This window comes from Lissotriton helveticus, chromosome 8 (genome assembly GCF_964261635.1).
Source record: "Lissotriton helveticus chromosome 8, aLisHel1.1, whole genome shotgun sequence".
Classification (NCBI taxonomy): domain Eukaryota; kingdom Metazoa; phylum Chordata; class Amphibia; order Caudata; family Salamandridae; genus Lissotriton; species Lissotriton helveticus.
The window spans coordinates 1,067,399,957-1,067,427,597 of NC_136069.1; the positions used below are offsets into that span (position 1 = coordinate 1,067,399,957).

At 44.6% G+C, this 27,641-nt stretch overlaps 1 protein-coding gene across 2 annotated transcripts in view; it reads left to right on the forward strand.

The window, feature by feature from the left end:
• Nucleotides 1–27,641, forward strand: part of UGGT2 (UDP-glucose glycoprotein glucosyltransferase 2) — a 1,586,510-nt gene that overhangs the window by 386,591 nt on the left and 1,172,278 nt on the right. For both annotated transcript variants that reach the window (XM_078657956.1, XM_078657957.1), the window contains exon 9: nt 13,532–13,631. In XM_078657956.1, the coding sequence (XP_078514082.1) occupies nt 13,532–13,631 (100 nt within the window). The remainder of the gene's footprint in view (nt 1–13,531; nt 13,632–27,641) is intronic.

Genomic DNA, 27,641 nt, shown 5'->3' on the forward strand with positions numbered 1-27,641 from the left:
TTGGGGCCTTCTGAGGGGCTCCGGGGTCGCATCACTCAGCATTAGGTGTGAGATAGAGGGAAGAGGACTAAATGTAAGCTTGAACCATAGAAGCCTGATTATACCCCCCATCCACCCTGTATCCTAAACTGTCTCTTTGTCGGCTGCCGGTGGGCTTATTTAGGGCGGGTCTGATCATGCCTTTCACCTCCCGTGGGGAGACAGGGTCCATTCTTAGTGCCAGCCCATTTGTTCTTATTCATTTCTCCCACTATCATCTGGCTCCATAATGGCACAGTGGCCACTAAAGAAGACAGGTGCTGGGCCTTGTGTCATCCATATGGATGAGGCAGGCAAGTCTTGTTGAGGAGTGTGAACGTGACCAGACACTAAACATCACAGTGCACATTTAGATTTCGACTGCTGTTCACAAATAATTGGTTCAGGTGGGACATGGCATTAGTTTGCATTACACTTTCATCTGGGCACTCTACTTGTTTGCCATCTGCAGATATTAAAGCCGGTGGGACTTGGCACCCTGGTTTGCAGTCACTACGAGGAGCTAATAAATGGAGTAACAGTAGCCATTTTGCTGCCTAGAGTAATAGCTGTGAAGACCTACCTCTGTTCTTAAACTCTCCAACTATGTTAAAAGGCCATCATAAATAAGCCATGCTCACCTTTGATCAGTAGCGTAGCTCCTGGGAAATGAACATTCAGCAACGAAGAAGGGCGCACAAACTCGGTTGTCACACCAGGACGACACGGACCTCAAAACCATATTAGCAACCATAAGAAAAAGCCTACTTTCTATTGACAATGAATTGACTCACTCTTGATCCAGATGGGGCACATGAAAGCAATGGAATATAAGCAAGAGGACCATATTGAGTCAGTCGAAGAACAACCCTCTACCCTGGTCGATGACACCAAGTCGAAGAATGAATCTCTACTAAACATTAAAAATATATTTAGTATTATAAAAGCCTAAAACAATGACCTAGAGGCCTGATCACCCTGAAATAACCTGCACAACCTGGGAGTGCCAAAAAGAGTAAATGCAATAAAGATGACTACTTGAAAAAAGTGCTTGCAACCTTTTAGGCTCAAACTTCTCTTGTCTGTTCACTGTGCAGCATTTTCATCACTCCCTGTTCACAAAACCTACACCATGTTATCCAATTTCTATATGTCCTTATGTTATCCTGGTATATAAGAAGCTTCATAAGAAAATGTATCCAGCAAGCGAAAATTGCAGCAGGCAGGTATCGCCAATGCCATGCTCTTCCCAGTCCATTTGGAGATCATGTATCAAAATAAGCCTCACTCCTTCATTAATCCTCAGTCGGCCTCTATATTTGTAAAAAAACAACAACTTACATGTTCACACACACTTGCTAATTCAGCAGAGGCATCCCGTGAAGCATAGCTGAGTGACGTTGAGTGATCTACTTGAAGACCCCAAACGTTAGGGGTCCCCTGTGTGCTGAACTTGATAATTGTATGCATATTTACTCAATACTTTTTGGTTCATGCAGTTGCAAGTTTCACACTATAAAAATCTAATCGCTGCTTCTAGATATGATCTGCTGTGTTGCTACCATGTAAAAATGCACTTCTGGCAGTTACTGAAGCGTGCAAGAAGAAAGTAGTACACTTGAATTCTGCAATCCCAAGTTAAATTACCTAAATGAGTATATTTACAGCTGATAAGTTGGTTCCCTTCAACCTTATACAATGGCTAAATTTCCTCTCCAGCTGACTCCACCTTAAAGGAGCAGTCACACATCAAGTGCCTGTGGGCCCCATACCCCTTCCCCTTCCTGGAAAAAACAGTTTTTGGTAAAGTATCCCTGATTGACTGTTATGGTTATTTTTTACTTGGGTGTGGGTGGGAAGGGAAGGAATGTAGGTCTCAATAACCAGTTTTGACCAGTTAGTGTGGGGTCCGTGAGAGAGCTGGGTGACGCATTTTGGTTGGAACTGTGCACTTTATACTTATGCACTCTAGTTACTCTCAAAATGTTGGAAAGACTCAGTTGCAATGACTATTTCAACTCCTCATAAAATAGACAAGGTTATACTCCAACCTACAGCCCATGGACTATAGAAATTAAAGTCGCAGTTAAACAATGGAAATCAGGACTTTATTTATACACTTGTTTGTGTTTCTGTGGAAATAAAAATCAAAGTCTTCTCTTCTTTTTTTTTTGTTTTTTTTGCAGAAAAAATAAATGGGTAAATAATCCCTTGTTACAATATATGTTTGAAGTTGTTCATAGGGACAAAATAGACCAGGACGACTGACTGACATAAAATAAGGATAATAGAGATTCTGCGGCATTAACTGTAGTCCTGGCAAAAAGCCTTGGACCCGGTTTGTGGGGTGGAGGGTTCCTACTCGGGAATCCATGCAACTGGTGAGTAATCTGCAGGAATAAGTATCAATCAGAAGCAAAAGTTACTTACCTTTGGTAACAATCTTTCTGGTGGATACTCTCTCTGCATACAGATTCTTCACCAATCCCCTCTACCTCCCCAGTCTGAAAGATGTCCATAAACCACTAACACTAATAAGGTTCTAATTTGCTTGTTTCACTGCACTCTCACATATTGATCTGTTTCTTACTTGTCTCTGGCTCCAAGGGCATAGAAAAAAGGAGAGTGCAACTGACGTAAGTGCACTGGGGTGCATGGTATATGTTTTCAGTGACATCAACGCATTGTTTCTTCCTTCTTCAAGATGGAACCAGTGTCTTCTACCCGCTTAGGAGAGCTACGGAAAGTTTCTGGATCCAGTCTAGAGCCAGGGAATATCAATAGGTGAAGAATCTGCAGGAAGATAGAGTATCCACCAGAAAGATAGTTGCCCAGTGTAATATTTTCTTCCATGCAACTAAATAACTTTTGTATCTCAGACCTGTTCTTAAACCTTAGTTAATAGGGATGTCGGAACTTACAATAAAGGGAAATGTCGTTAACACTTTGAAGTTTATGCTTTTGCAGGACAATTTCTTCCAAAATCTCTTCATTGTTGCCCAATAGTGTCATACTACCAATCAGTAAAGGTCCATGCCATGCTATCTCCTAACTCCGGTTACTGCCATGACCTCTGCAATCCCCATCATTCATCTAGCTATGTACTAATCTTTTATCAAGTATAAAGAGTCATTAGTACAAAGCAGTTGGTGTTCTGAAGCTAAGTTCATAAGGGCCTCAATTGTTGAGACATTGCAGGCAGTGGTGTTGGGGGACGGTAGGCACTTGAAACGTTCATAAGGCCAAAATTGTGGTATTCCGGCTAAAAATCAGGAGTTCCGTCCCAAAAGCGGAGATTCCGGCCCGTAAGCGGAATTCCCACTCCGGGTGCGGAATTTCCGGCCGGAGTGCGGACGTAAAGTTAGTAATTGTAAATCCACTCTGTGAATACCAAAAGTAGTAAGTTCATTCTGTGAATACCAAAAGTAGTACGTTCATTCTGTGAATACCAAACGTAGTAAGTTAATTCTGTGAATACCAAAATGGTAGTAAGTTTAAGATTTTGTCTTAAGTTCATTCTGTGAATCCGGCCCAATGACTCACTCTCACTGACAGACTCTAACTGATTCACTCTCACTGACTCACTCTCACTGACTCACTCTCACTGACTGACAGACTCACTCTCACTGACAGACTCTCCCACTCTCTCTCACTGACTGACTTTCTCTCTCACAGACTGACAGACTCTCTCTCACAGACTGACTGACTCACTCTCTCTCAATGACTGACTCACTCTTTCACTGACTGACTCACTCTCACTGACAGACTCTCACTGACACTCTCCCACTCTCTCTCACTCTCTCTCACTGACTGGCAGACCCACTCTCACTGACAGACTCTCCCACTCGCTCACTGACTCACTCACTCTCTCTCACTGACTGACTGACTCTCACTGACTCACTCACTCTCTGACTCACTTACTCTCACTGACTGGCTCACTGACTCTCACTGACTGGCTCACTCACTCTCACTGACTGGCTCACTCACTCTCACTGACTGACAGACTCACTCTCACTGATTGACAGACTCACTCTCACTGACTGACAGACTCTCACTCTCACTGACTAACTCACTCTCACGGATAGACTCGCCCACTCTCTCTCACTGACTGACTCACTCTCACTGACTCACTCACTCTCACTCTTACTGACTGACTCACTTATTTTCACTGACTGGCTCACTGACTCTCACTGACTGGCTCACTCACTCTTACTGCTTGACAGACTCACCCTCGCTGACTGACAGACTCTCACTCTCTCTCTCTCTCTCTCTCACTGACTGACTGACAGACCCACTCTCACTGACAGACTCTCCCACTCGCTCACTGACTGACTCAGTCTCTCTCACTGACTGACAGACTCATTCTCACTGACTGACTCACTCCTTCTCACTAACTGACAGACTCACTCTCACTGACTGACGGGCTCACTCTCACTGACAGGCACTCTCACTGACAGACTCACTCTCACTCTCTCACCGACAGACTCACTGACTGACAGACTCACTCTCACTGACATACTCTCCCACTCTCTCTCACTGACTGACTGACAGACTCACTCACACTGACTGACTGGCGCACTCTCTCTCACTGACTGACTGACTCACTCTCACTGACATACTCTCCCACTCTCTCTCACTGACTGACTCACAGACTCACTCACACTGACTGACTGACTCACTCACTCCCACTGACTGACAGCCTCACTCTCACTGAATGAGTCTCACTCACTCTCACTGACTGACAGACTCACTTTCACTTACTGACAGACTCACTCTCACTGACTGAAAGACTCACTCTCTCACTGACATACTCTCACTGACAGACTCTCTCACTCTCTCACTGACAGACTCTCTCACTCTCTCACTGACAGACTCTCCCACTCTCTCTCTGACTGACTGACTGACTCTCACTAACTGACAGACTCATTCTGACTGACAGACTCATTCTCTCACTCTCACTGACAGACTCACTCTCACTGACAGACTGACTGGCTGGCTCACTCTCTCTTTCTCTCACTGACTGACTGACTCACTCTCACTGACTGACTGACTCACTCTTACTGACTGACTGACTGACTGACTGACTCACTCACTCTCACTGACTGACAGACTGTCGCTGACAGTCACTGCCAGACTCTCACTGCCAGACTCTCACTGCCAGACTCTCACTGACTGACTCTCACTGACTGACTCTCACTGGCAGACTCTCACTGGCAGACTCACTGGCAGACTCACTGTCTGACATTCTCACTGACAGACGCTCACTGACTCATTCTCACTGACTCACTCTCTCACTGACTGACTGACTCACTCTCTTTCACTGACAGACTCTCACTGACTCTCACTGACTCTCACTGAAAGACTCTCACTGACTCTTTCTCTCACTGACTCTTTCTCTCACTGACAGACTCTCACTGACTCACTCTCACTGACTCACTCTCCCATTCTCGCTCACTGACTGACATTCTCACTGACAGCCACTCATTGACTCTCTCACTAGCTCTCTCACTGACAGACTCACTCTCACTGACAGACTCACTCTCACTGACATACTCACTCTCACTGACAGACTCTCACTGACAGACTCTCCCACTCTCTCTCTGACAGACTCTCCCACTCTCTCTCACTGACAGACTGATTGATTCACTCTCACTGACTTACTCGGTCTCACTGACTGACTGACTCACTCTCATTGACTGACTGACTCGCTCTCACTGACAGACTCTCACTGGCAGACTCACTGGCAGACTCTCACTGACAGACTCTCCCACTCTCTCTCACTGACTGACATTCTCACTGACAGACACTCACTGACTCACTCTCACTTTCTCACTGACTGACTGACTCACTCACTCTCACTGACAGACTCTCACTGACTCTCTCTCACTGACAGACTCTCACTGACTCTCTCTCACTGACAGACTCTCACTGACTCTCTCTCACTGACAGACTCTCACTGACTCTCTCTCTCTCTCCCTGACAGACTCTCACTGACTCACTCTCACTGACTCACTCTCACTACTGACTCCCTCTCACCACTGACTCTCTCTCACTGACAGACTCTCTCACACTCTCACTGACTCACTCTCCCACTCACTCTCACTGACTCACTCTACCACTCTCTCTCTCTCTCACTGACTGATTCACTCACTCTTACTGACTGTCTCACTCTCTCTTAATGACTGACTCACTCTCTCTCAATGACTAACTCACTCTCTCCCGGATGGCTGACTCTCACTGACTCACTCTCACTGACTCACTGACAGACTCTCACTGACTCATTCTCAATGACTCACTCTCTCTCTCTCACTGACTGACTGACTGACTCACTCTCTCACTGACTGAGTCTCTCTCACTGTCTGAGTCTCTCTCAATGACTGACTCTCTCACAGACTGACTCACTCTCGCTAAAAGACTGACTCACTCCCGCTAAAAGACTGACTCACTCTCACTGACTGACTATCTCACTGACTCACTCTCTTTCACTCACTGACTAACTGACTCACTCTCTCACTCTCACTGACTCCCTCTCACCACTGACTCTCTCTCACTGACAGACTCTCTCACACTCTCACTGACTCACTCTCCCACTCACTCTCACTGACTCACTCTACCACTCTCTCTCTCTCTCACTGACTGATTCACTCACTCTTACTGACTGTCTCACTCTCTCTTAATGACTGACTCACTCTCTCTCAATGACTAACTCACTCTCTCCCGGATGGCTGACTCTTACTGACTGACAGACTCACTCTCACTGACTCACTCTCACTGACTTACTCTCACTGACAGACTCTGCCACTCTCTCGCACTCTCTCCCACTGACTGACAGACCCACACTAACTAACAGACTCTCCCACACTCTCACTGACTGACTCTCTCTCTCTCTCTCTCTCTCTCTCTCTCTCTCTCTCTCTCTCTCTCTCTCTCTCTCACTGACTGACTGACTGACTCACTCTCACTGACTGACTGACTCTCTCACTCTCACTGACTGGCTCACTCACCCTCACTGACTGGCTCACTCAATCTCACTGACTGGCTCACTCACTCTCACTGAGTGACAGACTCTCACTCTCACTGACTAACTCACTCTCACGGATAGACTCTCCCACTCTCTCTCTCAACGATTGACAGACTCACTCTCACTTACTGACTCACTCACTCTCACTGACTGACTCACTCACTCCCACTGACTGACAGACTCACTCTCACTGAATGACAGTCTCACTCACTCTCACTGACTGACAGACTCACTCTCACTGATTGACAGACTCACTCTCTCACTTACAGACTCTCCCACTCTCTCTCTTACTGACTGACTGACTCACTCTCACTAACTGACAGACTCACTCTGACTGACAGACTCACTCTCTCACTGACAGACTCTCACTGACTCTCTCTCACTGACATACTCTCTCACTCTCTCATTGACTGACTCTCCCACTCTCTCTCACTGGCTGACTGACAGACTCACTCTCACTGACTGACTGACTCACTCTCACTGACTGACTGACTCACTCTCACTGACTGACAGACTCACTCACTCTCACTGACAGACTCGCCCTCTCTCTCACTGACAGACTCTCCCACTCTCTCTCACTGACAGACTGACTGATTCACTCTCACTGACTGACTCACTCTCACTGACTGACTCACTCACTCACTGACAGACTCACTCTCACTGAATGACAGTCTCACTCACTCTTACTGACTGACAGACAGACTCACTCTCACTGACTGACAGACTCGTTCGAGCACATCATAGCACCGAGGTGGTTATGCTCTCGGTGCTTGATGAGCTTAGAGTTCTGGCTGACAGGAAAAGACCCTGTGCCCTGATATTATTAGATCTATCAGCGGCATTTGATACTGTCAGCCACACCATACTACTGGACAGACTTGCCACTTTAGGTATCCATGATCAGGCTCATAAATGGCTTGAATCCTTCTTGTTGGGAAGGTCCCAAAGAATTAAATTGGGCGATGCAATATCTGATTTAGGTTCACTTGATTGTGGCGTCTCCCAGGGTTCAGCCCTGTCCCCACTCCTTTTTTTTTTTTTTTTAACTTTATTTTGCACGAAAACAAAAGGAGACATTGACATTTTCATTCGTTAAGCACATTTGTACATCCTTAGCAATTGTCAACTAATGAAAGGAACTTAACAGATCGAGCGTCAGCACCTAACATGTACTAAAATCGCCATGCATTGGAACATGTAGGAAAGACAAACATACTGAAAGCATGGCCCAAGGTTGCATCTTACCATAAGTAACTCCCTGAAAACGCACTGCTGACATATCCTTTTGAGTTCAACAATACGTAACTGTAAATAAACCATAAAACTTTAAAACTTAAAAATCCAACTAAGGTCATCATGGAGCACAATATTGCGATTAGCCACATACAGTTGTTCACAGGTTCAGTTACTCAGCATTTCGCCCAGGGCAGCGCTGCGTTCTCGCCTCCTCCCGGCCCCCCCCAGTATCATGTTGGCACACCCTTTGCCACTAGTCCTCGTCCTCCTCAGATTCCGAGTCCTCACCCTCTGGCAGGGCCTCGCATGGTTCCCCCCTGTATTTGTTCCATGGCATCCACACCCCATTCCATTTGCGAGGGCATGCCCTCAACACATATACTGCTCTTTCCTTCACCATGAGGAGGTCCATGTTTCGTATCCATCCCGCTACCGTCGGCAACTCTGGGGCCCCCCATCTCTGCGCAATGTCCCGCTTGGCCACTGTCACCGCCAGTGTGACCCACAGTCGTCCATACCTATTTAGGTCCGTAGGGTCCCAGACATTCAGCAGGCACCTACGGGGTTCCGGTAGGACAGATACATTGATGGCCTGTGAGACTGTGCGCATAACCTGTCTCCAAAGTTCCCTTATTTGTGGACATTCCCATATCGTGTGGAGGAGAGTTCCCTCCTCCCCGCATCGTCCCCACTCCTTTTTAATGTCTATCTACAACCACTGGTAACAGCTTTAGTAAACATGGGTTGTAAAATCTTCAATTATGCGGATGATACTCAGCTGCTGCTTAGCATTGATAACACCGTATCTGCTCAGCTTCAAGCACAAAAGATCCTCAGTTTTACTGTGAGCTGGATGACAGCCAACTCACTAAAAATTAATCCTGATAAGACAGAGGTTCTGGTCATCCCCACAATTGAATCACCTTGGAGTGACCAGTTTTGGCCCCAAGACCTAGGTCCCACTCCTAGTCCTAGCTCATCCGTAAAAAGCCTTGGCATAAAAATCGATGAGGAACTTTCAATGGCCAACCAAATTTCATCAGTGTTTGGCACCTGCACAGGACTAATAAGACAACTTCGTAAATTGGTCCCCCTTCTTTCCACCTCCACGCTTCACACAATTGTTTCAGCCATCATAATTTCAAGGTTAGATTACGGCAATGCACTTTACTTAGGTTCCTCAAGTATCTGGCCAATAGACTACAAGTAGTTTTAAATGATGCAGCTAGATTGATTTTTAGATTGCCTAGGAAAGCACATGCCACCTTGCTGTTACGTAAGCTGCACTGGCTCCTGATAAAACAAAGAGTGAAATTCAAGAGCCTCTGCATAGCTCATAAAGCTATATATGGTCTAGCCCATGTCTACATAAAAGAACGGCTGGAGGTTTATACGCCAGGACGCTCACTGCGATCCTCAGAGGCACAACTCTTGTCGTGTCCTCGGTAGAAACTCTCCTCAAAAGGGGGGAGATCCTTTTCAGTACTGGTTCCCCAGCTTTGGAACAAGCTACCTGACCAGCTCCGTAAAGAATCAAATTTGCTCCAATTTCGGAAATTACTCAAAACCTTTCTTTTTAAAGAAGCACTAAATACAGTTTAAATCTCTCTAGAGTTTTCTTTTACCATCCATGCAGTCAGTCATTTTCTTCATCCGGTCTTGAGCGCTAAGAGACCTGTCGGTGATTTAGCGCTATACAAATCTCAAATAACAATAACAATAACTCACTCTCACTGACAGACTCTCCCTCACTGACAGACTGACTCACTCACTCTCACTGACAGACTGAGTCACTCACTCTGACTGACTCACTCACTCTCACTGACTCACTCACTCTCACTGACTGACTGACTGACTCTCACTCACTGACTGACTCACTCACTCTCACTGACTGACTCACTCACTCTCACTGACTCACTGACTCACTCTCACTGACTGACTCACTCACTCTCACTGACTGACTCACTCACTCTCACTGACTGACTCACTCACTCTCACTGACTGACTCACTCACTCTCACTGACTGACTCACTCACTCTCACTGACTGACTCACTCTCACTGACTGACTGACTGACTCACTCTCACTGACTCACTCACTCACTCTCTCTCACTGACTCACTCACTCACTCCCACTGACTGACTGACTCACTCTCACTGACTGACTCACTCACTCTTACAGACTCTCATTGACAGACTCTCTCGCTGACAGACTCTCCCACTCTCTGTCACTGACTGACTCACTCTCACTTACAGACTCTCACTTACAGACACTCACTGACAGACACTCACTGACAGACCCTCACTGACAGACCCTCACTGACAGACCCTCACTGACAGACTCTCACTGACTGGCAGACTCTCACTGACTGGCAGACTCTCACTGACTGACAGACTCTCACTGACTGACAGACTCTCACTTACAGACTCTCACTGACAGACTCTCTCACTCTCTCGCTGACGGACTCTCCCACGCTCTCTCACTGACTGACTCACTCTCAGTTACAGACTCTCACTTACAGACTCTGACTGGCAGACTCTCACTGACTGGCAGACTCTCACTGACTGGCAGACTCTCACTGACTGGCAGACTCTCACTGAATGACAGACTCTCACTGACTGATAGACTCTCACTGACAGACTCTCTCACTGGCAGACTCTCCCACTCTCTCTCACTGACTGACTGACATTCTCACTGACAGACTTTCACTGACTCGCTCTCACTGACTGACTCACTCTCTCTCACTGACAGACTCACTGACTCTCTCACTGACAGACTCTCACTGACTCACTCTCACTGACTCACTCTCTCTCTCTCACTGACTGACTGACTGACTCACTCTCTCACTGACTGAGTCTCTCTCACTGTCTGAGTCTCTCTCAATGACTGACTCTCTCACAGACTGACTCACTCTCGCTAAAAGACTGACTCACTCCCGCTAAAAGACTGACTCACTCTCACTGACTGACTATCTCACTGACTCACTCTCTTTCACTCACTGACTAACTGACTCACTCTCTCACTCTCACTGACTCACTTTCACTCACGCACTCCCACTGACTGACTGACTCACTCTCACTGACTGACTCACTCACTCTTACAGACTCTCATTGACAGACTCTCTCGCTGACAGACTCTCCCACTCTCTGTCACTGACTGACTCACTCTCACTTACAGACTCTCACTTACAGACACTCACTGACAGACCCTCACTGACAGACCCTCACTGACAGACTCTCACTGACTGGCAGACTCTCACTGACTGGCAGACTCTCACTGACTGACAGACTCTCACTGACTGACAGACTCTCACTTACAGACTCTCACTGACAGACTCTCTCACTCTCTCGCTGACGGACTCTCTCACTCTCTCGCTGACGGACTCTCCCACGCTCTCTCACTGACTGACTCACTTTCAGTTACAGACTCTCACTTACAGACTCTGACTGGCAGACTCTCACTGACTGGCAGACTCTCACTGACTGGCAGACTCTCACTGACTGGCAGACTCTCACTGACTGGCAGACTCTCACTGAATGACAGACTCTCACTGACTGATAGACTCTCACTGACAGACTCTCTCACTGGCAGACTCTCCCACTCTCTCTCACTGACTGACTGACATTCTCACTGACAGACTTTCACTGACTCGCTCTCACTGACTGACTCACTCTCTCTCACTGACAGACTCACTGACTCTCTCACTGACAGACTCTCACTGACTCACTCTCACTGACTCACTCTCTCTCTCTCACTGACTGACTGACTGACTCACTCTCTCACTGACTGAGTCTCTCTCACTGTCTGAGTCTCTCTCAATGACTGACTCTCTCACAGACTGACTCACTCTCGCTAAAAGACTGACTCACTCCCGCTAAAAGACTGACTCACTCTCACTGACTGACTATCTCACTGACTCACTCTCTTTCACTCACTGACTAACTGACTCACTCTCTCACTCTCACTGACTCACTTTCACTGACTGACTCTCTCACTCTTACTGACTGACTGACTCTGCCTCTCACTGACTGACTTTCTCACTCTCACTGACTGACTTTCTCACTCTCACTGACTGACTTTCTCACTCTCACTGACAGACTTTCTCACTCTCACTGGCCGACTCTCTCACTGACTCTAACTCTCACTGACTGACTCTCTCACTGACTGACTCTCTCTCACTGACTCTCTCACTCACTCTCACTAACTGACTGACTGACTGACTTTCACCCTCCTGTTATTTATGCCCCCCTCCCCCCATAACAAAAAAACACAACAAGCAACCATTGGACAGGCAGAAACAAGTTGCCACCATTGAAAGGACAAAAAAAACCTCAAGACATTATTTTTAATACTTTTTTAATATGGTTGTTCAGTTGTACATAATGCTTTTTTGGTCATACCTAAGGTAACAAAAATGCTTCTGACACATCTTTATTATAACTTTTCAGCATGCTGCAGACTTCTGTACAGCACAGCTTAAAGACATAGGTAAAGTCAATATCTCTGACTAAACACTTATAAGTTCCCAAAGGTGAGACCTATTGGCTATGCCAATGCTTGTTATTCATAGTGGTGGTGAACTTAAAAGGATCTAATCAGTTCAGCCACTCTGCAAAAGTTACGGCTGCCTCATTTGAGCTTCTCCTAATTACAAATATCTCTTCTAGATCCGAAACGGTCTCTGAAAGAATTGCCAATAACATTGATGTACTTTGTTTCGAAGGGTTGGACATACAATCTATATTATTTAGAAAGAGCTAACTAATGCAGCAATGTAGATACATATTTATGCACAACATCATTGTCCATTGTGCATGAGATGGAAGAGTATGATACTTCACTTAAAGATTGGAAACCAAATGTGTCAGTAGAAGGCCGCCCACTATACATTTGGATTTTTTCATTAGAATATTTACATAATATTAAACCTGTTTTACAATTTCAGGTATAGTGACATAACACAATTAGCCAATAATCACACATAATAACAACAAGTAGTTAAAACCATTGTTACAAGCTGTTTTCAAATATCACAGTTAGCAAATTGGCCCCAGACAGCTCTAGGCTACATTAGAATAGGAGATAACATTTATTTTGCTGTTTCTGATAGAGCACTGACTTCAGTTATTTTCCATATGGTTGCACAAAGCAGTCTCTCATTTCGACAGCAATGTGGAAGAAGTCTTTATTCAAAGTGATTAGATTCTAACACCGCTGATTTTCAAGTCTGAACTTAAATGTTTATTTTTTCTTTCAGATTTAAGTTTTCAAGCAGCTTCGAAAATTCTCTCAGTCCCTTCATATGATGCCCTAAAGATAATGCGAGATATTAGTCAGAATTTTCCAATAAAAGCCAGGTACAGTAAAAATGATACATCGTGAATTTATTGTTTCCCATCTTCCGATTTTGTTAAATTGCATTGCATTGGCATCAAATGTTTCATACTTTTTTCACAGTTTAAGTATTTTTCCTAACTGTTAGTTTGCATTATTTTGAGGTTAGAGTGGTGTAGCATGTCTGTATCATTTCAGTTCGAGAACTTTCAGAGTTTTTCAGACTATTATGGAAGTCTGATGAGGGGTTGATGGTAACTGGTTGTAAACCTATGAATTTTAGTAAAAGTCCGCTTATATGAATCCAGACATCTTGCGGCTCCTTAATGCAGATTCAGTTGTGTTTACTCATTAGGAAGGAAGTAAGCAAGTATATAAAATGTATTGTTTTTGATGAATTAAAACCATTACAAAAATGCATTCTGATAAAATATTTGGTTGATTGGCTTTTAGATCGGAACACTGTTAAAATTCTTATATGTGAAAAAATGCGTGAGTAATTTGAAAGTGCAAATTGTCCTTAGTTCATTTCGCTCAGAGCCTTTGGAGTCTATACGCAGATTACAGTACAGCTGGTCCTTGCTTAGATGCTACTAGAAGCAGGAACTTAACAAGCTTCCCGTTTAATTGTGGGTCCCTTGGGTTAAAGCATGCAAGTACCTCTTGTCTTCGGGTGCGTATGCCTCGTTCATTAAAATGAGTTTTTAAGAGGCCTATCCTTCCCTCTTTTAGCTTAATGCAGGAGCATATTATACGTTCAATGTCCTTGTTTCCATCTCCGCATAGCCGGCAAAAGTTCCCGTAGTTCTTTCTCAGCCATGGTGGAAGATGAGGTGTGACTGGTAGGATTCCTAACTTGTGTTTTAGAAAGGCTTCTTTAGACTTCATAGAATACCCCATTTCAAAGTATGCCTGTGACCCAAATGATTTGTAGCTGCACAGAGTCATCCATGCGTGGCTTCTGTGTGCAAAGGAGACTTTGTCTTCTGTGAGAGAAAGTTTCTTAATAACCTTATTTACAATGTGCTCAAATTGCTTTGTTGGAATTTCCCATAGGTGGGCTAGTCCAGTGATGGCCAGTGATTCCTCCAGGTATGCTTTAGCCGGCGAGGTGGATGTGCTGCGCAGTTCCTGCCAGAGCTGGTGGTTCAATGTATTCCTGGCAGTGTTCTTAATTTTGTGCCAGCACTTGATGTACGAGCCGAGCCTTGTGAGGAGTTGCTTTGTTAGACCACACTCGAGCCGAATCTGTGCTGGCGAGGTGTATGGTGGGAGGTTTAGGATTACTCTATATGCTTTTGCCAAGATGGTATCCAGCAATGAAGCGTCCCTGCCTCTCAGTACCTCGCTGCCATATGTAACTGATAATGGAATTTCTGCTTGTGCAACACGGAGAAGTCGGGCGAATGTTGGTCCTGTCAGTTGTTTTAAGCTGCCTTAGCGTTGTCGCAGTCGTCATTCCTTTCCTCTTGATGGTCTTAAGCTGTTTAACGAATTGCCCCCCCTTATCAATCATGACACCAAGGTACTTATAAACGTCACATCTTGCAATTACGGTTTTTCCAAGCCACCAGAAATTGGACAGTTTTTTTCCATTAATTGTCAGAGTTTTAGTTCTGTCAATATTAACTAATAGATAGTTCTCTTCAGCGTACCCATGTAGTGTGTTGAGTAGCCGTTGTAGGAAGGAATCGACATTTCACCCATTATCCAGTGGCATAACAAAGGCCCCCTGCAGTGCAGGGGAGGGCGCGAGTTTCAGGGGCTTCAGGGGCCCCTCAGTACTGTACCCTGCCCTAAGAGCTCCTAACTGACACTGGTGGAGGGTAGCTCCATGTACGTTGCAGGGGGTCCCCTCAAGTTTCGTTACACCACTACCATTATCCCTGATGCTGGTTTACAAACGTACCAATGTTTACTTGAAAAAAGGTTACCAGATATTGCACTTTGTGGTTGTTAAACACTGATTGACAAAACTGGAACATACAGGTTAAAATCAGGTAAAAATCCCTGTGTTAGTTCACACACTTCTGTCACGCATTCCCTCCCATGTTACTCAAGAATCCCGCCACTCTTCTCTGCTCATTTCACAGGTGTAGGCCCTCAGTAAAGAGTCTGGCAGTTGTATGTACCCTATGGCAGTCCATGCTGCCCTGTCACAAACGTCCCGGTGTTTTTGCACCCAGTTTTCCCAGGTGTGGGAACATCCGGGCACAATTTATACTGGCTAGAAAAACTGACTTGTAAAATCCCTTTAGGCTTTGGCTGCAGCCAGGCATCATCCCCCAATCACTCCAGATCTCTTTTTTTTTTGCAATGCAATACTTCCACTTCCCAAAACATTTCTTCACCTTCCACCTTCCCTCCCCTCTGACCCCTCCTTTTCCCACTGACCCCCTTCCCATCCTCTCCTTCTCTTCCCATCCTCTCCTTCTCTTCCCATCCTCCCCACTGACCCCTCCCCTTCCCATTTACCCCTCCCCGTCTCATCCTCTCCTCCCCACTGACCCATCCCCTTCCCCACTGACCCATACCCTTCCCCACTGACCCATCCCCTTCCCCACTGACTCATCCCCTTCCCCACTGACTCATCCCCTTCCCCACTGACTCATCCCTTCCCCACTGACCCATCCCCTTCCCATTTACCCCTCCCCACTGATCTCCCCACTAACCTTCCCCGCGCTCCTCACTGACCCCTCACCCACCTTTCGACTTGAACCCTCCACTCGCTCCCCACTGATAACTCCCCTCCACCACTACCCATCACAGAAGCCTCTGCTCAAAACAGGTGGTCAGTGGGAGCGTTAGACGCCACAAAATCGGGAATTCCATGCAGGTTTATGCCTAGTAATTTGGGTTTTCACAGTGTTTCCTCATTCCATGGGTTTAACTCATAATTGCACGTCACTAGAAGGGTATTACTGCACAGTACAGGTAGTTACAGACAGGTGCAGAGTTGATACCCTGCCATTATGCAACTCATAATGTAGGGCCTATTCTGTTAGCCTGACCTCATCTCTGTCTGCTCCATATGCAGCGGGCAAGGTATAATGTATTCAGTAGTGCACACATCAGAACTGACTACACTTAAAGCTCATCTAGTATGCATAATCAAACCTCGATGGCTTTAAAGACAAAGATAAGTGTTGATGTGGAAGATACCATGCAGACATTGTGAACTGAGTGTTTCTTCCCCTTAAAATACATTTTGAGTGATACAGAAGTTAACAGTGGTAAATTGGCAGCAACGTCTGGTGTTTGACAGAATTCAGAATTCTAATTGAATTATATGCAATAAAAGAACTATTTCTGATGAAGATGTTGTTACTAGAAAAGGCTTGGCAAAGGTAAAACAAATACAGCACTGACCTAAAAAACATTTCTTTATAAGTTAGACCCAAAGTATTAAAGCTTTGGGAGATGACAAACATTAGTCTAGTCTGTGAACCCTAGGCATGGTGTGAAAATGCAGAAACGTTTGAAGAAAAATAGAGTAACAAGTACACAATGGAGAAAAAGTTGACCTAGTTTTTCTATGAGTTATAGGATTAGATTTGTATTAATGGATTTTATTAGATGTGGTGTTTGTATAATGGTTTTGCCTCATAATGTTCTGTGCAGTGTAAAATACATATTTCCCCATTAAAAAATACCTTGTAATCACTTTTCCTATGTGTATTTCCTCCTTTTTGTGCTAGCATATGGATCCAGTAAAGATCTAATGTTCATACTCACTACTCTGGATTGTTTGTCAGGAAAAGTGCTATATTGGCACCATCTTTACCTTCAGTAAATACCGATAAAGGTTCGGATCTCTTACGTGTGCCAGACAGATATGTGACGTCAAAGGAGATCACCCATAGAGAAACTGAATATTCTGAAATTCCACAAAAGTGGGATTCAGGCTGTGTACCTGCAGTGTCTGGATACATTTGTTTCTCTGGTTAAGTTCAGGTCGGTAGGATCCCTGTTCAAAAACCAAGTAATGCTTACATGGACAGCCCTAGTGTGAGTACTAAGATACAATGTGCAATCTTCTGTTGTCTGGACTGACCCAGTAGCACGTAGCATGTTTGGGGGAGAAATAAATGGAGTGAGGGAGAGAGAGGTTGTGTGCCCCCCCCCCAGCTTTTTCAGGGATATAGATCAAAGAGCATTAGCCAATACCACAGCCTTGAAAATGCCTCTAGATTATTATCAACAATTGTGCCTATTTACTTTGTGCTTTGTTTTGCCATAAGTTATCGAATTTTGGCGATTTAAGTCTATGAATTCAATTGACATAACATTTTCTCAGCCACTTAACTGGGATGAGAGCATGTGTTTAGGTTCTTTGCATTGTAACTGTACCCAGAGAATCTTATTCTCTGTGGCTTATTTTCAGGTCCTCCAAGAAGATCTCTCTATCTTGAAAATGGGAGCATAGGATTGTGGATGGTTGGTAGAGCCAGCTTGAAAGTTTAAATCCTTCAAATTCAGTACCAGATATGCTGCAGCTTCACGCTCAGGATGTTTTTGTGCGCCAGTTGCTTTATGGTCAAGTCCACACCATAACACTTTGCTAGTGTCAACAAAGGTGCAGGAATGTTGTTATTTCTGTACAAGCTCGGATCAGATCCAGTTCTAGGCTTCACCTATTTTAAGTCTGCTTAACCTGACTCCCTGGATTATATTGCTACCAGGCTCCATTATTTGTGTTTAGGGTTCTTTGGGCACTCAGTGAAAGGCAAGAAAGCCCTGTCTAAAACATAGAGTACAGCGAATCAACTAGGCTTGTTTGTGTGAAAAGCCCTAATATTATAATTTGGACTTAGAACATTCTCTCACATTTTCTGGCATGCTTCATCATTGGTACCTGTTCACACTCAGGGCTGCTTATTCGTCATAGTGGGCTTAACCTATTGAGTGATATCTCTCATATTAGACATGTGTAGATATCTAACTGTATCTACGTTCTACAGGAACACCTTCATTTAGTTTAATCGGGGTGTCCCTAGTAAGATTTTAAATATACAGTAGAATGTAGTGGAAGCTTAATCATGCCGCCATCCATCAACATGTTTTCTCCTTCAGGACATATGTGATCCCGGATAGAAAAACCCTTCCTAAGGTGCATCTATCCTCTAGGGACGGGAACAACCATACAAAGATAACACTGACACACACACATACTTGCACCAGCTTCCTAAAGAGAAACAGGTAGTTCCTAGTGATAAAAGATAAAACGACACCCGTTTTAGTCACACAAATTACGTGAAAACTATTTGTCAATAGCATCTATTCACCTTCGTGTCCTACTGCCATCCAGAAGATGCAAATCAATTTTTGAGACAGGCGAGAAGATAGGACTACAAATGTAATTTTAGATAACGCAACCTAGGACCTAACATATCGTAGCATAAGGAAAATTCCGGCTCCATGGGCGGAATGAGGAGGAACCCGATGCAGGCAAACACTAAATGAAAAATTTAGCATACATTGCACTATTAAAACCGTCCTTGTTAAGGCACAAACATAAGACATACTTCGTCAGGGATTGTTGTCCCTCTGAATAGCGAAAGCTGAGCATGGGAACGCTATTTAAATTCATTGTGCTTGTTGAGAACTCACCTGTACGCCACCGCCAATGCCCGGAACACGCTGTTCTTGCAAGTTACGTCATCGCATAATGTCATAACGTGCCAAGACACCCTCACCAGGTGGCTTAAGAACCAGTTGCCATTTCAGCTACTGGAAGTAACTGAACGATGCGTATTAACAGATCTGCCTGGACATCAGTGGACAGATGGTGAAAGGGGTAAATGTAAACAGTTTTTTTCCCTCTATTTAAGACACTAAATCGCCAGAATAATTAACCCTAACCCTGTAAATGTAACATAAGGGAAACGGCCAGGTAATTTCATTTTAGTTCAGTGATGATAGGTTGAATAAAAAATGCATTTAACGTGACTGGATAAAGTGAGGGGATAAAGTGAAGCTATTATAAACCTATCCTGTTGTAGAAGGCATACAAACCTTCAGAAGCTGGCGTGGCACCCTTACTGTGCCCGACAATATATCTGTCTTCAGTGCAGGCAGGGCGCTCTGCGTGAGAGAACAGTTCTTTCCTTTCATCCTACCAGGGAATCGGGGTCAAAATAAGACTTCAGATCGCGCACAAATCCATATAAACAAAGCATAAGAAAAGGGATTTTTAGGTAAAGTAAGAGATAGATTAGATGTAACACATTATGTACAACGGAACGATCCTATTAAAAAAGAACATAAACACTGTCTTCTAGTGTATTTTTCTTGCAGTGCTGGCAACTTCTTCTGGTCTGTTCTAATACTTGCTTCTTATAGTTTTTTCTATGGGGGGATACATAAACACAATTAGGGTGGATGCTAGGAAATAGTACCTGAATTACAAACATGAGCAGCAGACGGACACCAGGGAAGAATCAACAGATGCCAGATTCCAAGGGCAGACTGAGGTGGTGTTGAGGTGATGTTGCTGGTGCGGAGGTGATGCTAAGGTGATGCCGAGTGATGGTGTTGTGCTGAGTCATGCAGAGTTGGTGTTGCTGCACTGGTCTTCAGGTGGTGCTGAGGTAGTGCTCAGATGGTGCTAAGTGATGCTGAGATAATGCTGAGGTGGTGCTGCGCCGATGCTGAAGTGCAGCCTTGGTGCTGAATTTCTGCTTCGAAGGGGCTGCGCTGGTGTTGGACTGGTGCTGAAATGGGGCTGTGCTGGTTGTAGTACACTGATACTGAGGTGGTGCTGTGCTGATGCTGAGATCATGAGTTGCTGATGTTGAGGTGGTGCTGCGCTGGTGCCGAGAGGGTGGTGCTGCCCTGGTGCTGAGGTAGTTGTGCACTGGTGGTGGTGCACTGATGAGGAGGTGGTGCTATGCTGATGCTGAAGAGGTACAGTGGTGATGATGATATGATGTTGATGTGGGGATGCTTTTCTGGTACTCAGGTGGTGCTGAGCTGGTACTCAGGTGGTGCTGAGGGATGCTTAGTTGGTTCTGTGCTGAGGTGATGCGCGAATGCTGAGGTGGTGCTGCATTGGTGGTGCAGTGATGCGGAGGTAGTGTTGCGCTGGTGCAGAGGTGGTGCTAGGCTCGACCTAAGAAGCTGGCCATATTACCAATTATTGTGTGTAAGAAAATCGAGACAAGTTAAAGCTGTTTAGCATATAATCAAAAAGATAATTTTATATTTCTAATTGGAATAATGATAAAATAAAATGGGGAATAAAAGTGTGAAGTTCTGTTGATTGCATAATAAAAATATACCAACACAGAGCACCATCCTTCTAGTCCTTGTAATTCGAAGACATCTGGCAAAAATCACCTATTCCAAGAATGCTACTTTATTCTAAGAAACATTGTATAAAGTATGCTCCTTAAATATAACAGATACAATGTTTGCCCTTTGCTTAATAAAAGGCTGATTCAGAACTGTAAATGCAGCCCTCCTCTGATTTGCTGTGACGGAGATTACTTTGCAATTATAGGAAGCAGCTTCATATGCAGGGCAAACTCCTGACTTTTGCATCGGACTGAAGCGATTGGCTGGAAACGTGCAGCAGCCAAAATAAGGAATAATCCTGCCAACAGCTCCAACCAAACAGACTCGTTTTGCTGCCCCACAGTGGGGCCTTGGATTGGGGTGCCACGGGTACTCTTGTGTATGCCTGGTGTGAAACCTGTGGTGCAGCACCTGAGTCCTCACGAAACATAGGTCATGAATGCATTGCCCGGGCTCTCTCCTCCCATTGCTGAGGTCGCAAAGGGTTAAGGAGGAGGTAGTCTGACGGCAGCACGATATAAAGCTACTTCTCTGGTGCTTTGTAATAGGTTATTACATGCTACAGGGGATGTGGTTTCTTATTACATGCATGTTTTAAAATCAGAACGCCCCCATAATAAGAAAAATCTCCACACCAATATAATAAAGACTATAGTATCCTACTTATATAAAACATCTAAACAAATAAACAGAGAATAACATAACCTACCGCCATATATTTTTATGAACAACCAAGGCAGAAAGAAGGCGGCAGATTATGGGCAATAGACGCATATCAATGATTCCAAGCCAGTGAAAGGGGGATTCAAGCCACAAACGGTCCTAATTTAGTATCTATATATTGTAGTGAATTGTCTGATTTGAAGGGATAGAATGTTCCAGAATCCTTTATTTATTGAAGTAATGCAATGGAGCACTCATGCCGGGCTGTGAAGTGGTTAAGTAAGGGACATCCTCCGGTCAAGGTGCACTGCTGCTATTGAATGGCATCCCAAGCCATCGGAAGGGGCTCCGATAAGGTGCATTGCAGCTTTGCAGCTCCGTAGCCTCTTTCCAGCACTGTAGCCCACAGGCCTCAAGGCTGATGCTGCCAATTGGAGCTGCAGTGGTCGACGTCATTTTCCCCATCTTGAGACAGATGAGAACGCCCATTTATTGACACAACAATAGTGCCATTTTCTGAACTGAAAGAATGGACGCCCCTGCAGACAGTCTCACCAAGAACAATGCTTGTATGATTATATTAGTGACCTTGAAAGATCACGTAATCATTAAAAATAACGCCCGTACTTCCTTTGATTAATATCTTAGGTTTGTCTCTACTATGTAGATGCAAGAGGTTAATGGCAAGCTATTTGTTGGTAAAGATTATATGGCGCTAGCAAAATGTTAACAGTTTTAAAATAACTTGCGTTTTTATTTACTACGTAACATGACACTGCCATCCCTGCTCCCAGGTGGTGCTTTAAATGCAGGCAGCAATCGCAAGCCATTTAAGCAATAAATAAATAACCTGGGCCTGTGAGTTGCTAATAGTCTCCCATCCACTCAATAGAGGCTGAGGCACCCCTAGGGCCATGGGCCAAATTGTGTGCAGTTGTTTTGTGAACGGAATTAACCCCTCATACGTCCACTTCCTTTCTTCATGCTGTCTCTTTTCCATGGCAGAGGCGCTTGGCGGTCTCTGGGACCCCGGATCAATTGTGTACAGCCTCAGAGGAAAGAAAGAACACCACGGTCATACATATATTAAATTGGTGTAGGTTCCAGTGGCTTTGTAAACCAAACACGGAGAACACCTCAGACTAATTAATGAATGCGAAGCAATCTGAAAAAGTAGCGTCTTGAGAGCAGTATTAAAAAATATATATGTTGAGACCAGTGCTTTCCTGTGCCGTTGCAGTCACATGGCAGTGTATCTTGGCCCTTAGCTTTTGTACAGAAGCTTATGTCTTCGTTCTCCGGTACCGCCCGTTACCTCTTTTCATCTCTCTCCGACTTAGTTTGCAGCACGCTGCCCAACTCATCGACATCTTGGCAGAGAAAGAAACCCCACTTCGGCGGACAATAGGATTGCACGTCACCTAGGAGTTGCGTGCCCCGACTGCGTCCACAGCTGTGAAGTGTAAGCTGCCGTTAAGAACTTGTCACTACGTCACCAGCTGTCAAGTTTGTGATTATTGCCCACAAAATAAACATACCGTGCGAGGCCGAAAAGAGAGCAAAGATGGGTGCACCAATTAGGCGTTCGTAGACGACAAATTCTGAGTGCTGATGGCGGTCCCGAAGCATCAATAAGGAGAAAACATGGCCTGTATCACCATCTAGTGGTGGGGCGGCATAAGGCGCCTCATGCAAACGGGAGTTGTGAACGCGCGCGCGAAAGTGAAAGAGATCGTGTGTGCTTGTGCACGTGAGAGTAAGCTGGTCGCCGCTTTGGAAGCACTTCCAAAAAGCCAGTTACTAAATGTCTCGCTGACAGCGCATGCGCGCTGGATCAGGGAGACCAAACAAAAATAACGATATGTTTAAGTAATAAAGTTCCAAAATAACACCCCAAACAGAAATTTATGGCCAAAGTCACTCCTAGTGAAGTATGTAGTCTTGTATCTTATTGCCAAAACACTCCTAGTGAAGTATATAGTCTTATATCTTATTGCCAAAACACTCCTAGTGAAATGTGTAGTCTCATATCTTAGGGGCGTACACTTTTTTCTTTTTTTTGGCTGACAAAGGTCCTGATTTTCAAAGTTTGTAAAGCTTGTAAAGATTTCACAGTTTAATTTCCTCTTTGCATGTGTGAATGATTACATTTGGTAAACCTAAATGATTGTTAATTGGTTAGGTACAGAAGTATTATAATAAAATCTCTTTTCGTAATCCACTGCTGTACATTCGACCCGTAACAAGTTCCACCTTCAAAGTTTGGGATGCAGTGGCAGTGCATTTGGGCTTGACCTCACATCCTTCAAACCACTATGAAGAAATGGAGTTTATACCAGGGAGAGATAGACAGTGCTTCTAAAGCTGTGTTGAAGGGGAAAGCAAAACACTACAGGATGTTTTACGTGCTGTAGCAATCAGGCTTTTTGAGCAGATGGAATAGGAATTCGGGCTCTTCGAGTCGTAGCGCTATAGATACAGTCAAATATGACACTGGATCCTACACCCTCAAACTAGAGATGGTGCAACACAAGCATTAACCCCCTTTGACAAATATCTCCTAAACTATGATGATGAGAAGCATATTGTGTCATGCATTTAGGCCATTTAGTGTAGCCTTAGGAACCCCGCAAAGGTACTTTTTCAGAAGGCCCAGGAAAAGGAATTGGGGATAGCCCTGGAAGCCAAGCAGTGTAACATTATACAAATAAGGGCCACTAGTGTGGCTATATAAGTGGGGCGGCGAGAGACACTATATACATTTGTGTATTCATGGTCCTAAAACCCTGATAAACTGGGGCGAATAGTGCACCATGGTGGTTTCCTGTGTTGGAGTAAATTTGGAGAAGATGCGACGCTGGTGCATATGATCTAAAACTACATCCCTTTTGGGACTATGACTTAATGCTATCAAAGAAATACACAGTCCGTGTATAGCCGAATGCTCACAGGTGATATTGGTTAGAAGTCCATCCAAGGAAGTATACCCTCTGTTTACCCGGAGGGGCAAAATTGTATCCCATTTATTGTTAGCATCGAAACAACCAATGTGGGAGTCCGTGATACTGCTGACGGAAGCTGTATGGATGGCACTTGGGGGCCGTTGGGTATGGAGAAGATGACACACGCAGCTCGGGCTCAAAGGGAAGGCGTTTCAGAAGTGATGGAACATTATCCTGCAATATCTGTGGAAAAACTTTAAGGAATTGCTTTGCATAAAAAGACCGAGAGTGGAGGAACATCCTTGAGAAATGAGCCTGGGTGATTATCAAGAGACCAGGAAAGAAATGGTGCTGAACATAGTTAGTCATGTTCAATGTAGCCTATAGTGAAGAAATAATGCTGTAACAAGCATAACGTTGTTTTCCTATATACAGTGAGATTGATTATGATTTTAATGAAAGTGTGTGTGTGTGTGTGTGTGTGTGTGTGTGTGTGTGGGTGTGTGTGTGTGTGTGTGTATGGGGGGGGGTTGCAAATGTAACTGGACGGGGGAAGTTTGGTGTTTATTTACCATTGTCGAAATATTGCCTGTTTGGTAGGTAACACAAAAACACAATGAATAACATGCATTTGAGAACACACATTTTCTTTCCTTGTTAAATAAGTCTCGTATTTATAATATTAAGGAAAATCCGAGGTTTGTTTTATATTTTGATATAATTGTTTCTTAACAAACCCTCAAGGCAATAAGAGAGACTTTAACAAATCACATTAAATGATTACATTGTGGGTGGTGACAATATAAACCTCTCGTTTAATTACATTAGCTTCCCCATAAACCGAGCCGCAGGAGTGTCGAACTACCAATGGACTGTGACAGCAAAGCAGCAGCAAATGTTTTGCGGTAATTACTGTGATAGTAATAAAAAAAAATATTCGCCCTTGCAGGGCCTTCTTCGCTCTTTCCTGACTGTTGAATTTAAAGAACCCAGATGAACATCAGAAGTCTACACTAGGCAGGCTACCTATTATATACGTGCAGTAGAAATCAATAAAATAATTCTCAGGTGAAAAATCTTATTTCGCTTCCTTGATGTTTACGACAATGACCACCCCAGGATTTATTCTTGGGTGGTATAGGCATGTTATTGCCCAAATCAATTGAGATATCCATCGCTTTCAGAATGCTGTTTTATTGAAATGTACAATGGTGTGGGGGCATTGGACGCGCCTTTAATATCAGAAATGCTGGGAGCACATGTTTTACCTTGTGTTCTGGAGGGATAAAGCCTGTGTCTTTTCGAACGGCTTTGGTGCATTTGACTCTTTAAATTGCGAATGCGAATTGTGTGTCTGCAGGCTTAATTGAAAAACCTTTTTGTTCGAATTTTCATTGATGATTTGTTTATTATGGCTTAAAACGTTTATTGCCGGAAGCCAATTGTGCACTTACATCAGTGGAAGCCTCCGATGACCCCGAGACCCACACCTTCCTCTTCGAGTTCAGTCAGTATTGCCCCTTTTAACCTCTTGACTGCCAGGCCCCCTCCAAGGCCTTTGTTGGATGCTAGGGGTACCTTGCGTTGAAACCTTCCTAAGTCTTTTTTTCTACAAAAGGCATCCACGCCTATTTGCGTCCTGTAATCACACATCCTGGGGATCTTAAATGTACTCCGAGTTTATGGATTTCTCTGAAGGAGACCGAGAAAATAGCGACAAACATTGGTAAAATTCGATGGGCCTTTTCTATGCAAGAGCTATTGGCTCTGCCAACATGTTTTAGCCATGGTTTACACCAGTGTGGCTGCTGTTCAGCATGGCTAAAAGTTATTAGGGTAAAGGAGAGTCGCGCAAATTGGAGTGTCGTAAAGTGGACTGTCATGGAGTGGCGTACAGTAGAATTAACTGGCATGGAGAGGAATGAAGTGGAGTGTCATGGAGTAAAGTACAGTGTTGTGGAGGCAGTGGAGTGTCGTAGAGTGGAAGGATACATAGTTGAGTGGCGTGTAGTGCAGCTCTGTGTCAGCTGAGTAGAGTGTTGTAGAGTAGAGTGGTGTACAGCGGAGTAGATTTCCATGGAGTGGAGTAGAGTTGGGTGGAGTACTGTGTCATAGAGTAGAGTACAGTAATTTGACATGGAGTGGCATAAAGGGAGCAGCGTAGAGCGTCATAGAGTTGCCTAGTATGCATAGAACAGAGTAAAGTGCTGTGGAGTGGCTTAGAGTGGAGTAGAGTGTCAGTGAAGCAAAGTTTAATGGAGACGAGCATCATAGAGTGGAGTATTGTGATATGGAGTGTCGTAGAGTGAAGTGTAATAGTATAGAGTAGAGTGGCAGAAATACAGTTGTGCAGAGTAGATTGGCAAAGGTTGCAATGTTTTTTTAGCAAAGGTGTGTAGAGTGCAGTAACAGAGTAGAGCGGTGCACAATAGATTGCAGTGGCGTAGTGTGAAGTGGAGTGGTGCAAGGTAGAGTGTAGTGGCGTAGAGTGCAGTGGTGTAGAGTGCAGAAGAGTTACATAGAGTTGAGTGGTCCAGAGTAGAGTGCAGTGGCATAGAATGCAGTTATTCAGAGTAGAGTGTTAGATTGCAGCGTCATAGATGCAGGGTCTTACAGTGGTGCAAAGAGCAGTGATGTAGATTACACAGACCCTCCAGGATTTCGCGATTTGGCGGTTTGCCGCAAAATCGGCACTTTTGTAAAAATGCCGCGATTTTTACAAAAGTGCCCGCAAAATCGGCACTTTTGTAGAAATCACGGTATTTTTACAAAAGCCGCTATATCCTGGGGGTCTGAAAAGGAGTCTGAGCTAAGGTTCTGCCTCATCAGCGTTTACACGAGAAAAGGATTACCAGGACACCTGTTACATTACATTCGACCTCTGTAAAGGGAGATCACTTCTTATCTATCAGCACCAGCGTTTTTGGATCTTTCCTTCCTCTCTGTGGCCCACCACCGGCAGGACGATTACATATGGGGCGCAGGCCTCAGCCTCAGCCAGCGCTGCAATGGGCAGAAGCTGTATTTTCTGGACGTGCCAGCAGGAAGAGAGGTTACGACACTGGCACCCTGGTGCTCTGACCTCTGATGAGGCCCCTTGAGCACTGCCCGACTATAACGCATAGTCCCAGT